The sequence below is a fragment of the Petromyzon marinus genome, chromosome 31 (genome assembly GCF_048934315.1).
Source record: "Petromyzon marinus isolate PM22_M1 ecotype Great Lakes invasive population chromosome 31, UKy_Petmar_22M1.pri1.0, whole genome shotgun sequence".
In the NCBI taxonomy this organism is placed as follows: Eukaryota; Metazoa; Chordata; class Hyperoartia; order Petromyzontiformes; family Petromyzontidae; genus Petromyzon; species Petromyzon marinus.
Genome location: NC_133697.1, coordinates 13,783,302 through 13,797,497, shown reverse-complemented (window position 1 = coordinate 13,797,497; position 14,196 = coordinate 13,783,302). Strand labels below are relative to the sequence as shown.

General features: G+C 44.2%; 1 protein-coding gene across 4 annotated transcripts in view; it reads left to right on the top strand.

Moving 5' to 3' along the window:
* LOC116947878 (uncharacterized) overlaps nt 1-14,196 on the top strand; it is a 66,748-nt gene that overhangs the window by 4,486 nt on the left and 48,066 nt on the right. For all 4 annotated transcript variants that reach the window (XM_032964118.2, XM_076071119.1, XM_076071120.1 and 1 more), the window contains 2 exons: nt 10,754-10,887; nt 13,914-14,003. In XM_032964118.2, coding sequence (XP_032820009.2) covers nt 10,754-10,887; nt 13,914-14,003 — 224 coding nt within the window. The remainder of the gene's footprint in view (nt 1-10,753; nt 10,888-13,913; nt 14,004-14,196) is intronic.

Sequence of the window (14,196 nt, the reverse complement as noted above, 5' to 3'; positions counted from 1 at the left end):
CCACGCCATGTCAGCCGCGAGGGTTATTTGGTCATACTTCCCCATTCTGGTGAGTGTGCGGGTTTAGTGAAGGGGGCCACCCAAGGCGGGGACAAACATCGCTTTCCACGAATGTTGGCCATGGTCGGGAACCGAACTTGGGTAGCCAGATTTAGAGGGCCACTGTGCCACCACTCACACATACACTGCTAAATTCTACGATAGAAATTTAATGGAAAAGTCACATTTTCATCTTCTTAGATGTGATTTCGAATATAACAAACCGTGGCTATGGTGGTTCAATATTATATGTTAATCTGGTTTACTTTGAATCCTCTTCAGTACTGGAAGAGGAATAACCCCACCAACAGTTGTATATTGCGTCGCATCATCTCACAGGTTGTGCATGCACATTAGAGGGTGGAAGGAATGGGCACAGTGATTCCGTGAAACACCATTGCATTTACAAAATAACTTTTCCAAATTTGCCCAAGGAGGACATTTACTTGGCATATTTATTGTTTTCAGGTAATAGAAGGTCAAATGCATTTGTGGACCTGTGCCTATTGTTCCATCTGTGACTAACCATTCTTAAGTATAACCACCACAGCCACCATTAAAAAATTACCAAACATTACCAATGAACGAATGCATTAAGGTCTCTTCATACTGACTCCACCAAAATATATCCGTTTTTATCTTCTTAATATGTCGTGAATGTAATACCGGTACTTTGAGTTAAGTCTGTTTCTTCATGCTTAATAATCTCTTCAAACATTGCAACCAGGTTGGACGACTAAAAATGACTGTGCCAGAGGTGGCCGGGTGACCCAGCAGATCTGAGCACTGAGCTGGCACGCCGGAGAGCCTGGATTTTAATCCGCGCAGTCACACGCGATTAAACCGCGTTCTCAAGCCTCCGGAGTTAATGGTCTCCGCCCAGTCAACATGATGTATTACATTTGGGTGTTTTAATATAGCGATATTTCAGGCGTGAGTACGAGAAGTGTCAACTGTACTGCCATGCGATGAACATCCCTGCATTAGGATATCTGGAAAAGTATAGGTTCCCTTAGTGCAGGTAATTAGCTCACGTTTGAAGGTAGTGCTGTGATCACTCCTTCCATGGACTGTTCTGTAACACAGAGTTAATGTGCTGGTCTTCCAGAGTTCTGTTGTTCTTTCACGTGATGATAACACAATTGTAAAAAAAAAGCATTGGAATAAAATATTAGGTAGAAAAATGGATGCGTGTTGACCCACAAAGCTGTCACTCGCCATATGTACTTGCAGTTAGAATATGCCAGGGAATATCTATTGGTAGGCACACAGCTGCCAGGTAGTCCCATTTGCGAACACAAAGCAATGCACTGCTCTGTGGGAGTCCATCAATATTGTTGCCTTTATCTCATTGCATGCTGCTGATAACACAATGTTAATCCAATCGTGTAAGAAACTGTTTTGTTATCGTTACCATAAGACTTTAATGCCTCATCCTGTGATGCCACACGCAATACACACACGAAAACAATACACAAAGAGAAAACAAACTATTGTAGAGCTCTTGCTCTACTGCCTTGCTACTTTTCAGACAATGGATCCAGCCATGTACTCCATGAATTATCCACCAACTCTGCTGCCAAGTCACTGGATTGCAGGCTTGTGCCACTTGCAGTTGGCAGATTGAAGATGTAATATGCAAAAGCAAGTCACGGTTAGGGATACACGAGGTGCTATGAGCTGTCTCTGCACTTAATTTGCTATAATTCAAGGAGACAATGGAAGTAGACGTTGGGCCCTTGGCCGTGTAGCTCAGAGGAGCTTTGCCTCTAGATATTTTGAAATCCTTTCATCGCATTCTGAATGTATTTGTCGTCTAATTGTACAAGCATCCCAAAATGCTGTCAAGCTAAGGCAGGGCGAATTTCAAAGTAGGCTTTGTTTTTAACTGTCACCTATAAAACTGAGCATGCATTTTAACCAAGGTGGCGATGCAATTCACGTGACTCGAAACCATCTCCGAATGTTCCAGTAGCAACTTCAGTCGCAATGCATGCGCGCACACACACACACACCTTGACTGCCATGTTTCTTCACTCATTGTTCAAACCCTAGGAATACTGAACATTTCCACTGAATATTGTCAATGCAAAATTTGATTTAGCTGATCTTGGGTTGCCCATGGTGCGGTTTTAAAAGCACTTGTGAAAGTGATTTTGTTTATGTTTTTCAATCATTCTGCATCTTATGCTTATGTTCTAGTATGTACAGTGTAAGCTTACAGCACTTGCCCCAATAGTCTGTCAACGGTTATACGGGGGATCTTTTTCTTTGACAGTGTAAGCTGTGTGCGTCGACTTGTAAAGTATAGGATCATGTGTTCCTAATCACCAGGTTGTTTCTTCCTTTCAGTAAAACCTTTTGTATAGACCCATTTAAGTAGATATAAAACAAATCTTTTACAATTTGGTTCTGGTGAAGTGATTTTCTGTGAGGCACAGGTAGACTTTATTTTGCTGTTTGGTGTCATGTTTACAGTGGGAGTGGGGCTGGTAGTAATGGATTCCATCAGGATACAGACAGTGGGTACAAAAGTCAATTAAAAGAAGTGTCCCTTCTCAAACAAGCGCTGTCTGACGCTCGTCTCCCTTGGTGGGCCTGTGCTCGTGATGGAAATTCCATATTTCTATGGTGGGGGCCAGTGTATATACCTACAGCAACGGCTGTTGATTTCCCACTAAATTGTTTTCTCTACTCCATAATGATGGGCTGAGTAGGTTCTATCCTGGGCTACTTACCCATCTCAATGTATCTCCTATCACTTGGCAAAATCATCGCCCGCTTCAAGATTGACGGTAATTTCTGTGCTGATGACACCCAGATCTTAAGTGCCATCGACTCCACAATCCAAACTTCACTGTCCGGTCTGAGATCCCACATTGATGTGGTCTCATCTTGCATTATTGTTTGTAACTTTTGGATAAATAATGACAATACTTAAGGCCTCCTCATCGCTAGATATATAGTAAACTCCCATTTGAGCGTGCGCCCCCTAAACTCTGTTGACGTTACACTTGCAAAGAGCGTGAAACATCGGGAGTCCATTGATCCTGAGCTTTCATTCTCTATCCACATATGGCAACTCGACATGACCTAATATCTCCGGCTACGCAACATCTCCCGCGTCCACTGCTTCCTCTCCCCAGCTCCAACCAAGACTCTCGCCCAACCCTTATCACATCTCAGATGGCGACTGTAAAGCTGTCCTCGGTTGCCTCCCCAAATCCGCCACTCCAAATCTGCAGATGATAAAAAAAGCGTCTGTAACACTCGCCAACCGTGCCTGTAAATGTGACCATATCAGCACAATACTCCGATCCCTCCACTGGCTCCCAATCCAATCTCAAAACAATTTCAATATCTCACTATTCATAAGATCCTCCAAGGACTCACCCCTGCCTGCCTTTACCCTCTCATCTAACCCTACTCCCCTGCAAAGACAAAAATCCCCCGTGTAGCGAAGTGCTGTTAGTGAGCACCTATGAAGGCCGGCACGGTACACGAGGGGGTGGGTGGCCAACACCACGCCCGACCGCCTTTGTCTCCCCAGTGGCGATGTTTTTACACACCGCACCAGGTACTCATTTGAGTTTGAGTCGATCTAGGAGAGGCCCAGGACGGGTTCAGATTATTAATCGTCACTGGTGTTGGCCGTGAGCGGGAATCGAACTTGGCACACACTCCATCCAGCAACCAAGGGTTTGTCGGCGCCACCTTCAATTTCCGCTCAGCGGGAGGTCGCTCCTTCTCTTCTTGCTGCTTCCAAGGTCTGGCATTTCCTGCCCTCGGCCACCCGTGCTGTTTACACCATGCCCCGGTTGAATTACCTACTTTTTGCTATTTTAAATAATATTATTTCCTTTTTCGCCTGTGATGCGTGTCAAACTTTTTATGCACCGTCTTGGTATGCGGTTGCATTTGGATGCGATGTAAAATCCAAACTTTAATGTACAGTCAACCTCTTGCTGGAATTTTAGCTCGCAACCTTCTGATTTTGAGTTAAACGCTCTACCACAGTACACACGCAAGCCCCAACTATAAACCAGAACGTCTGCATGCATGTGTTTAATGCAGTACATTATAGGATGCACACGTTTGATGATGCCACATTGGTAGTCGGCTTACTGGGCAAATCACTCGGTATGCATCATCCATATCTCGTCGTATCGGAAGACAAGCATGGCTCAGCCTGGTTTGTGCTTGGATGCGTTACCAGCAGGGATGGCCAGGTGTTATAGGCTCCTGTGGGGCTTCCTTGTCACTCGCGGGCAATGCCACAAAATCCATTATTGTATTGTACGATTCTACCACTGCTATGCTCTCTGCCTTAATCAACCTTTACTGACCGGTGTGATGAAGTGCGGTCACATATAATTTCCTCAACCCGCACACGGCGTAGCAAGGCCCTCATCCAGCAGTGGATTTGCCAAGAGGGCTGTACATGTGTACGTTAGTAGTACAGTACCGTGCAGTGACCTGTTTTTGTGGGGAATGCTCGAGTGGACTATTATTTTTGTTAATAACCGCATCGGTATATTTTTCAAGTGTCACCGTCGTAGGTGTGGTTCTACCAGGCGTGTGACATCACCTGCAGCGTGGCGGTGGGACTGACACGTTGGCACCTGGGAGAACAGCGCACTCCTCAGTGCTGCGTGGCGTTTGAGTGACGGCTGGATGCACAGGGTGGAGTGGGTGATGTGGAAGTGGTTGACAAATGTGGACATTGCAGCGAAATCTACCTGTGTGCCTGCCTCGTTACGGCAACTGGAATACGAATGACTGACACTGGTCTCTTGTGGGTGATCGAGCGAACAGAAACCCATATAAATTTCTGTATCGAAAACCTAGTTGAGATATTTTTTAACAAGGCTGGTGGCAAGTAATGTTTAAAATAGTCCTGGGTGTCACCTTCACCAACCTGCACCGACCACCGTGGTGAAGTATGGTTTAGCAACCCCATATGACTGACTGTATGGGGAGACCTTCATCCAGAAGTGGCTTGACAAAGGGCTGTAATTCATTATGGTTTTTACGTGAACATTAAAGTGAGAATGAATTTGGCATATCAGCCTTATGTGTTTAAGTTGCGCGTTTGCTCAGAGTCGCATAAAGTTTCCAACTTGAGAGATTATCAACGTACTTTGAGTGCTACTTTGTGGAATGATGACTGTGGTTGTCCATTTGGGAGGACTTGACCTTGCCACAGAAACGTTGAATTTTTACCACTTCCACTTTAGGCGATGAGCAATGCCCTGCACTCATTTAAGTAACGTCGATACCACGATTGAGGGCGTTGTTCTGTCATGAGTCTGAAAGTTTAACGTCTGTCAATTGTATAAAAAGTCTGAGTCAGCATACGCCTCTGTTAGGCGGTACAATATACTTGTAGTATTTCCATGGAGGCTGCATGTCACCTTCAATTAAATTAACTGAATAAAAACTCAACCTTTAGCATGCGCCTCCAGTGCTATATTTTTGTACATGTACACTGCCTTTTTTGTTCTTTGATCCACAGTTAATTAACTTGTTTGTTTATGCCTGAGGGAGTGTGGGAATACGATTACTTAATACTGAATTTCAAATAAAACTATAAAATGGGACCTTTTTTTGTGAGTATCAAAGTATGAAAAAATAAGATTAGGTTTTCCCCTAGATATATAAGTGCCCTGTTATTACATTGTCGTTGTCCTGTTCGTCTTTTGGCACTCTCTGGTATGACACTGGTGACACTAGGCCCTAAGGAAGCCTGTCCCTGGTGTCGGACAATCAGTTTCAAAGACAATGCCATATATTATATCAGAGCATGTTTTTTGTTTGCATGTTCACCACAAGTACGTGTGGTTAATGCACATGTGATTCCTTGAAAAATATTCGATTTGGTGTTTTAACATCTTAACACCAAAATTTTGATGTAAAGCTTTCGTGACTGCAGTAATTCATATTCTTAGCTCTTTCGGTAAAGTCACGTTGAAGGGAAACAATAAAATAATAAAATATATATAAAACAATAAAAATTCTCACGACGTTTCGACCATAACACAAACGGTCGTCATCAGGTGTGTCGGTTTGCATTAATTTATTTATTTTAAAAACGGTGTATTTATAAAAACCGTCAGCGCCACGCGCAGCGATTTGGCAGTTTATTTAGAAGGACTAGTCCATCTATGTTCTGAAATGGAAAGAGGAGGGGGGAGACGAAAAATTAATGTATGCTGTCTGAAAGCCACTGTAAGCATGAACAATCAATTAAGACCTGAAATGGTTTATCAAATCTTTCCAATGATTGCTAAGCCAGAATCCATTTTCTCGGTTGAAATTGTCTCTGTGCTTGTATATGTGGATAGCCTCATGAACGAATCTATCATGGTAGCCAGATGGCTTACAAAGAACCTCTGTCTTGGAAAAGTCAATGTCATGTGAGCCTACTGAATTATAACAATGATCTGCCACGGCCGAGGTGTTGGTCCTACCGTGTTTAAGGTCTGCTTTGTGTTCACGAATGCGGTCCGAGACATGGCGTTTGGTTTCTCCAATGTAACTACTACCACAGAGGCAACTTAGTTTGTAGACACCAGGGTACTGTATGTCCGGAATCACATCTTTTACAGACGGAACCAGATCACGAATTTTATGTAATGTGTTGAAACGGACCTGGATCTTGTGTTTATTCAAGATTTTGGAGATCTTTTTTGTGATCCCCGCAATGTAGGGTAAAGTGATGGTTTTGAAAGGCTCCTCAAGAGGGTCCTTCTTCATGGTTTGAGTGATAGCTTTGCGGATTTGATAGTCGGAGTAACCATTAGCCTTAAGAGCTTGGTGTACGTGCTTGAGTTCACTGCCTATGTGTTCCTGGTCGGATATGCATTGGGCTCTATGGTACACAGAAGAATTATCTCATCAAGACTCTGTACCATAGAGCCCAATGCATATCCGACCAGGAAAACATAGGCAGTGAACTCAAGCACGTACACCAAGCTCTTAAGGCTAATGGTTACTCCGACTATACAATCCGCAAAGCTATCACTCAAACCATGAAGAAGAACCCTCTTGAGGAGCCTTTCAAAACCATCACTTTACCCTACATTGCGGGGATCACAAAAAAGATCTCCAAAATCTTGAATAAACACAAGATCCAGGTCCGTTTCAACACTACATAAAATCCGTGATCTGGTTCCGTCTGTAAAAGATGTGATTCCGGACATACAGTACCCTGGTGTCTACAAACTAATTTGCCTCTGTGGTAGTAGTTACATTGGAGAAACCAAACGCCATGTCTCGGACCGCATTCGTGAACACAAAGCAGACCTTAAACACGGTAGGACCAACACCTCGGCCGTGGCACATCATTGTTATAATTCAGTAGGCTCACATGACATTGACTTTTCCAAGACAGAGGTTCTTTGTAAGCCATCTGGCTACCATGAGAGATTCGTTCATGAGGCTATCCACATATACAAGCACAGAGACAATTTCAACCGAGAAGATGGATTCTGGCTTAGCAATCATTGGAAAGATTTGATAAACCATTTCAGGTCTTAATTGATTGTTCATGCTTACAGTGGCTTTCAGACAGCATACATTAATTTTTCGTCTCCCCCCTCCTCTTTCCATTTCAGAACATAGATGGACTAGTCCTTCTAAATAAACTGCCAAATCGCTGCGCGTGGCGCTGACGTTTTTTAATAATTAAATAAGTACACCGTTTTTTAATAAATTAATGCAAACCGACACACCTGATGATGACCGTTTGTGTTATGGTCGAAACGTCGTGAGAATTTTTATTGTTATATATTTTATTATTTTATTGTTTCCCTTCAACGTGACTTTACCGAAAGAGCTAAGAATATCTTAACACCTGTTTTAATGCCAGAAAGGGGAAATCCTATTGTTTTTTTAAAACTATAAAAGCTAAAACTTTTTCTTTTATATAGCTCTTTGTCAGAAACGGCCTGGTGACAAATAACAGCTCAACGGAGTGGCCATATACTCAACGCGTGATGTTGATGCTAAATGTGAAGGGAAAAACCGGAGGACCCGGAGAAAAATCCACACAACCACGGGGAGAACATTCAAAATATACAGGTGTCAAGGTCAGGATTGAAGCCACGACCACCTGCAAACCAGGCAAGGTAGTTAACATCTTGCCACTGTGGCGAGATGTTAACTGTTGACAATTCCAGTCACCGATTCTCTCATGTTTATTTAGTGGACATTCTATGGAACATTGAGAGTGCAGTATTTGCCTCTGTATTATTGCGATATCAATGTCTGTCTAATTATACACCCGACAAGTACAAAGATCCCCCGAATAGCCTTGACAGACTGTAGGGGGGCACGTGTGCTGTTAGCGAGCACCGGCAAGGGCACACGAGGGGGTGGGTGGCTTGAACATGCGTGTCTTCAGTTAATTCCCAACCATTGTGTACAAAATTGATTTTCACACACAATACATCACGTATATATACTCTTAATACGGTGGTGCAGAGGGTGGCGCAGTGCACTATGAACCTAACAACCAGGTGTTGATTATTCCTGGCCACGGCTATAACACCTGTGGCATGAGATATCTCAACCTGTCCTGGCACGCTGCCACCCCTTCTGCTACCTGCCCTGACCAGAGAGGTGATGTATGGCCAAACAAACTTTAATGGCCAGAATGTACGGGAATGCCATCATCCAGCAGTGAAATGATAAAATGCTCTAAGTTTTCCTCGAATACGGCGCTACTGAACAAGTTGCGCTGTCGGTGTGAGCGTGTTGGCAGCAATGGCTGTAGCTCTTTCACTTGACTACTGGCTAGAAATGAAAGTGCCTTTTACCACCTCTCTGAATGGAGCAGCTCTCAAACTGTACTTCCATCTCGGCAGCGAGCGTTCCGACCAATGCTCGATCGCCCGTTTTTAGTTTCGGCAGATATCACTTTTCCTGCATGCCCACACGGGATGGGGGTGGGTGGGGGGGGAAGAGGCCTCTTATCGGTTCCTTCCCAGCGTTGAAATATAAAGGACGAACGGCAGCGGCTGTCGCGGCCGCGTCGAGCACACCGCGACGAGACGCCGGAGGCACTCAACTTGGAGCCCTCTGCTCCTGCGCAGCTCGTTACGAGTGGCTTTTTTAAAATGATAACTTTTCATTATTCCGCTGTGTAACCCCAGGGAAAGCCTCGCCCGGGAGTGTAGTCGTGGCATCTCGCCATACGTGTGGCGATGACCCTCGTCGTGTAATGGTGCATCCACGTGGATTGCCGCCTGGGCAGTGGTGCCGTGAGAACAATCCAGCCGCCTTTGGATTGTGTGGTAACCATTCCACCGCGGCAGCAATAATTTGAGCAGACGGAAATTGGACTAGTGGATTGTTTTTTTTTTGGTATGCCGCAATTTCTCCTATATGCACAAACTGGTGCTGTTCTTATCGTGCCCTTGATGTGCAGTCTTATTTTTTTGTTGCCAACATCAATAACGGCCGCTTTCACACATCCAGTGTGTGCTTTTCCAAAGTGCAGCTGCTGATTGTGTTTATTGACGCACTTTATACTGTACAAATATTGCCTTATCTCACTCAAGCGGATATGCCAATGGCTGGATAGATAGGAAGGTTGAAGCGGTACACTTGAAGTACACACATTCCTTCCTTTGTGTGCACAGCTGTCCACTATTAGTCATTGTTACACTAACCCTATGGCGACATCACACATAATGCACCCAATCTCATGCATCTGAAGCTAAGCATGTTTGTGCCTGGTTAGTGATTGGGTGAGCTACCGTCATGCATTCATCATCATTACGATCCATGGGCAGGTAACCCGTAGTTGATGTCCCACTGCACGTTTTGTCATTTGTTTCCTCTTTCCTCTGTCTTGTGCCAATACGCCCAAGTAGTGCGCCGCATATTTCCGTCACCAATCTCTTGCGATGTCGTCGTCGAGAAGCCACCCTCAGTTCGGTCTTCCTCTCTTTCCGGTGCGTTCCATTTTCCGAACAGCAACGCTTGGAAAAAAAACGTCCTGTTGTGTTTTCCATCGCACATACGTGTCCATATAGTGCCAGTTTCCTTCTCATCGCTGCCTGCATCATCAGGTTGTCTTCCTCTGTGTGCAACCTTTTTCTAGCCCCAAAGAGTGACGTTGGTCACTCTGTGGGTCCAGTTTAGATGCACCGTCATGCATTACTGGTTTGTTATAGGCTGTGCGGTTACGAGGTGGGCAGCAGAGGGAATCGATTTCGCCCCCATGAGAAACTCTTTGCAACTTGCAGCTGCCCTCGAAATTATTTAATTAGCGCCCAAATAGCATTACGTTTCGAGCCACACGAGATCACGCGATGCATCATGATGTCACTGTCGACTAGCGCGAGGACAAATGCTCTTGGTGAAGTCGTGGAGTGTCGAGGTGGCTCAGCGGGTTGAGTGAGGTCACAAGTTAAAATCCTGGTTGGGGGGTTTGGCTCAAACCATCATCTCTCTGGGGTCGATAACATAGATATCTTAGATTTGGCCCCGCCATAGGAACGAGGAATTTCCACTGCTGGCTCAGGTTTGGTCAACAATAGATCCAGCACTGCCTCAATGCTCATTTCAGCAGGAAATCGCTTGTTATCTGAAATTTTGTTTGGATATATCTAGCACTGGGCTGCTCCTGTTACTCGATCTGTCTTGGAGTGTTCCCCATGCCTGTGCCCATGCTCGTACCCTCCCTGTGGCCTCCCCGTGGCTGCAGTGTGGCTCTACAAGGTGGAGGCAGTGCGTGACTACGACGCACCCGACTGCCACTTTGTGAGCTTCCGCACGGGGGACGTGCTGTACGTCTACCACATGCTGGCCGGCCGGAGGGACGACCTGTGGGCCGGATCGGTACGCCAACACGTGCATGCACGCACACACACAGCAACGCGCGTGCACGCGCGCTCCAACACGTACGCAATTTAACACTTGCTAACAGACACTCCAACACGTACGCACACGCCAACACGTGCTGACGCATAGATGCACCAACATGTGCGCGCACACCAGCACACACACACCAATACACATGTCAACACACGCACCAATACATACACAAGCCAACAAATGCTAACACACACGCCAACCCATACACACACACACATGCCAACACACACAAGCCAACAAAAACGAGCCAGCAGGCACTTCCTACACATCTGGTGATGATTAGTAGAAATGCATCTTCTGTGTATATAAATGGAGACCTTAATCTTTACAGTGAGGGAAAAAAGTATTTGATCCCCTGCTGATTTTGTACGTTTGCCCACTGACAAAGAAATGATCAGTTTATCATTTTAATGGTAGGATTATTTGAACAGTGAGAGACAGAATAACAACAACAAAAAATCCAGAAAACGCATGTCAAAAGTGTTATAAATTGATTTACATTTTAATGAGGGAAATAAGTATTTGACCCTTCTGCAAAACATGACTTAGTACTTGGTGGCAAAACCCTTGTTGGCAATCACAGAGGTCAGACGTTTCTTGTAGTTGGCCACCAGGTTTGCACACATCTCAGGAGGGATTTTGTCCCACTCCTCTTTGCAGATCTTCTCCAAGTCATTAAGGTTTCGAGGCTGACGTTTGGCAACTCGAACCTTCAGCTCCCTCCACAGATTTTCTATGGGATTAAGGTCTGGAGACTGGCTAGGCCACTCCAGGACCTTTAATGTGCTTCTTCTTGAGCCACTCCTTTGTTGCCTTGGCCGTGTGTTTTGGGTCTTTGTCATGCTGGAATACCCATCCACGACCCATTTTCAATGCCCTGGCTGAGGGAAGGAGGTTCTCATCCAAGATTTGACGGTACATGGCCCCGTCCATCTTCCCTTTGATGCGGTGAAGTTGTCCTGTCCCCTTAGCAGAAAAACACCCCCAAAGCATAATGTTTCCACCTCCATGTTTGACGGTGGGGATGGTGTTCTTGGGGTCATAAGCAGCATTCCTCCTCCAAACACGGCGAGTTGAGTTGATGCCAAAGAGCTCCATTTTGGTCTCATCTGACCACAACACTTTCACCCAGTTGTCCTCTGAATCACTCAAATGTTCATTTGCAAACTTCAGACGGGCATGTATATGTGCTTTATTGAGCAGGGGGACCTTGCGGGCGCTGCAGGATTTCAGTCCTTCACAGCGTAGTGTGTTACCAATTGTTTTCTTGGTGACTATGGTCCCAGCTGCCTTGAGATCATTGACAAGATCCTCCCGTGTAGTTCTGGGCTGATTCCTCACCGTTCTCATGATCATTGCAACTCCACGAGGTGAGACCTTGCATGGAGCCTCAGGCCGAGGGAGAGTGACAATTCTTTTGTGTTTCTTCCATTTGCGAATAATCGCAGCAACTGTTGTCACATTCTTACCAAGCTGCTTGGCAATGGTCTTGTAGCCCATTCCAGCCTTGTGTAGGTCTACAATCTTGTCCCTGACATCCTTGGAGAGCTCTTTGGTCTTGGCCATGGTGGAGAGTTTGGAATCTGATTGCTTCTGTGGACAGGTGTCTTTTATACAGGTAACAAGCTGAGATTAGGAGCACTCCCTTTAAGAGTGTGCTCCTAATCTCAGCTCATTACCTGTATAAAAGACACCTGGGAGCCAGAAATTTTTCTGATTGAGAGGGGGTCAAATACTTATTTCCCTCGTTAAAATGCAAATCAATTTATAACATTTTTGACATGCGTTTTTCTGAATTTTCTTGTTTTTCTTCTGTCTCTCACTGTTCAAATAAACCTACCATTAAAATTATAGACTGATCATTTCTTTGTCAGTGGGCAAACGTACAAAATCAGCAGGGGATCAAATAGTTTTTTCCCTCACTGTATGTCCCAAAAGCCTCGGGTACTTCTCAACAAGGTAGAAAGCTAAATTGTGGTACTTGGGTAGCTTTTAGGATACAAACAACAAGGCGAATCTAAAAATCCGAGATTTTTTTATTTTGAGGCCCCCAAATTTCGATTTTAAGTGCCCCATAAACATTTTGTGCGTGTCATTCAGAAACCCTTCAAAATATGAGATTGTGGGTTTTCGTGTGATAGAGCGTTAAACAGCAATTAAAATGAAATCGAGAATAACTTTTGTCATTTATTGTTTTTCTTAATATATGTATGATTCAAGCAGGTTTGAACGAAAAAAATACACATTTTATCGTGTAAAAATCTGAATATTTCAAAAACGGTTAAAGATAGGAGAGCTTCTCCTCATAGAGTATTAAGTTAATAAATGTTTGTTCTTTCTAGTGAAAAAATAACGGAATCTTTAAATTGAGCATTTTCTGACCGATGCGTCTTTAAAGTCGAATTGAAACGTCAACAATTTTAGTTTTTTCACGGAAATGTTTTTTGTTTGGAGTAGTTGTTAGTGGTCTGATCGTAGATAAATATTGAAAAAAATCACATCAAGGTTAATTATTATATTTACTGAAAACTTTTGCCTGGTGAAGACAGGCGTTATTAAAAATATAAAATATTTGCATACCCTGGACACTTGTGAACAATATGTTCCACCCTAAGATGTTTTATTTATTTGTTTTATGCTCGATAGTTTTACAACAAAATTCGTGTAATTTTCCCTCCACCACCCGACACAGATGGCCACGTTTACAAACATCTGTACATGCTAACGCTTTGGTCAAATTCTGACCCAAAAATGTCTCCTCGTTGGTGGCTTTTAGACTATTCACGACTAAATTCAGCATCGTCATTTGACGACGTTTCGCCCAAAATACAAATATTAAAAAAAATCTGGACCGTGTGCGAGATTGCCTTGCGCTGGAGTTTAGAAAGCTGCGGTACCGGCGATCCAATCCGTGTTGTCTCAGGCACTCGTGGTGGCATCCATTGTCCCTTTGTGTTTTGCCCATCGCTACGCTTTTTTGTGTTTTCCAGGCCGGGTTGCAGTTTGGATATTTTCCTAAAGACGCCGTGAAGGTGATTTTTAAAGAGCCATCGGCCAAAGACATTAAGAAACCCACCAAGGTAAAAGAAAATGTTTTACTTAAAACGGTTATAATGGTGTGAGTGTGTGTGTGTACGTGTTCCTTACCCACCTGTGGAAACTACCAAAGACCTTCTGTTCAAAGACTTAGGAACGTCCTGTTGTGAATTTTGTATCATTTTCCAACATGAAGTACCATTGCATATGGTAGAAAACGTGGATACATAATTCTTG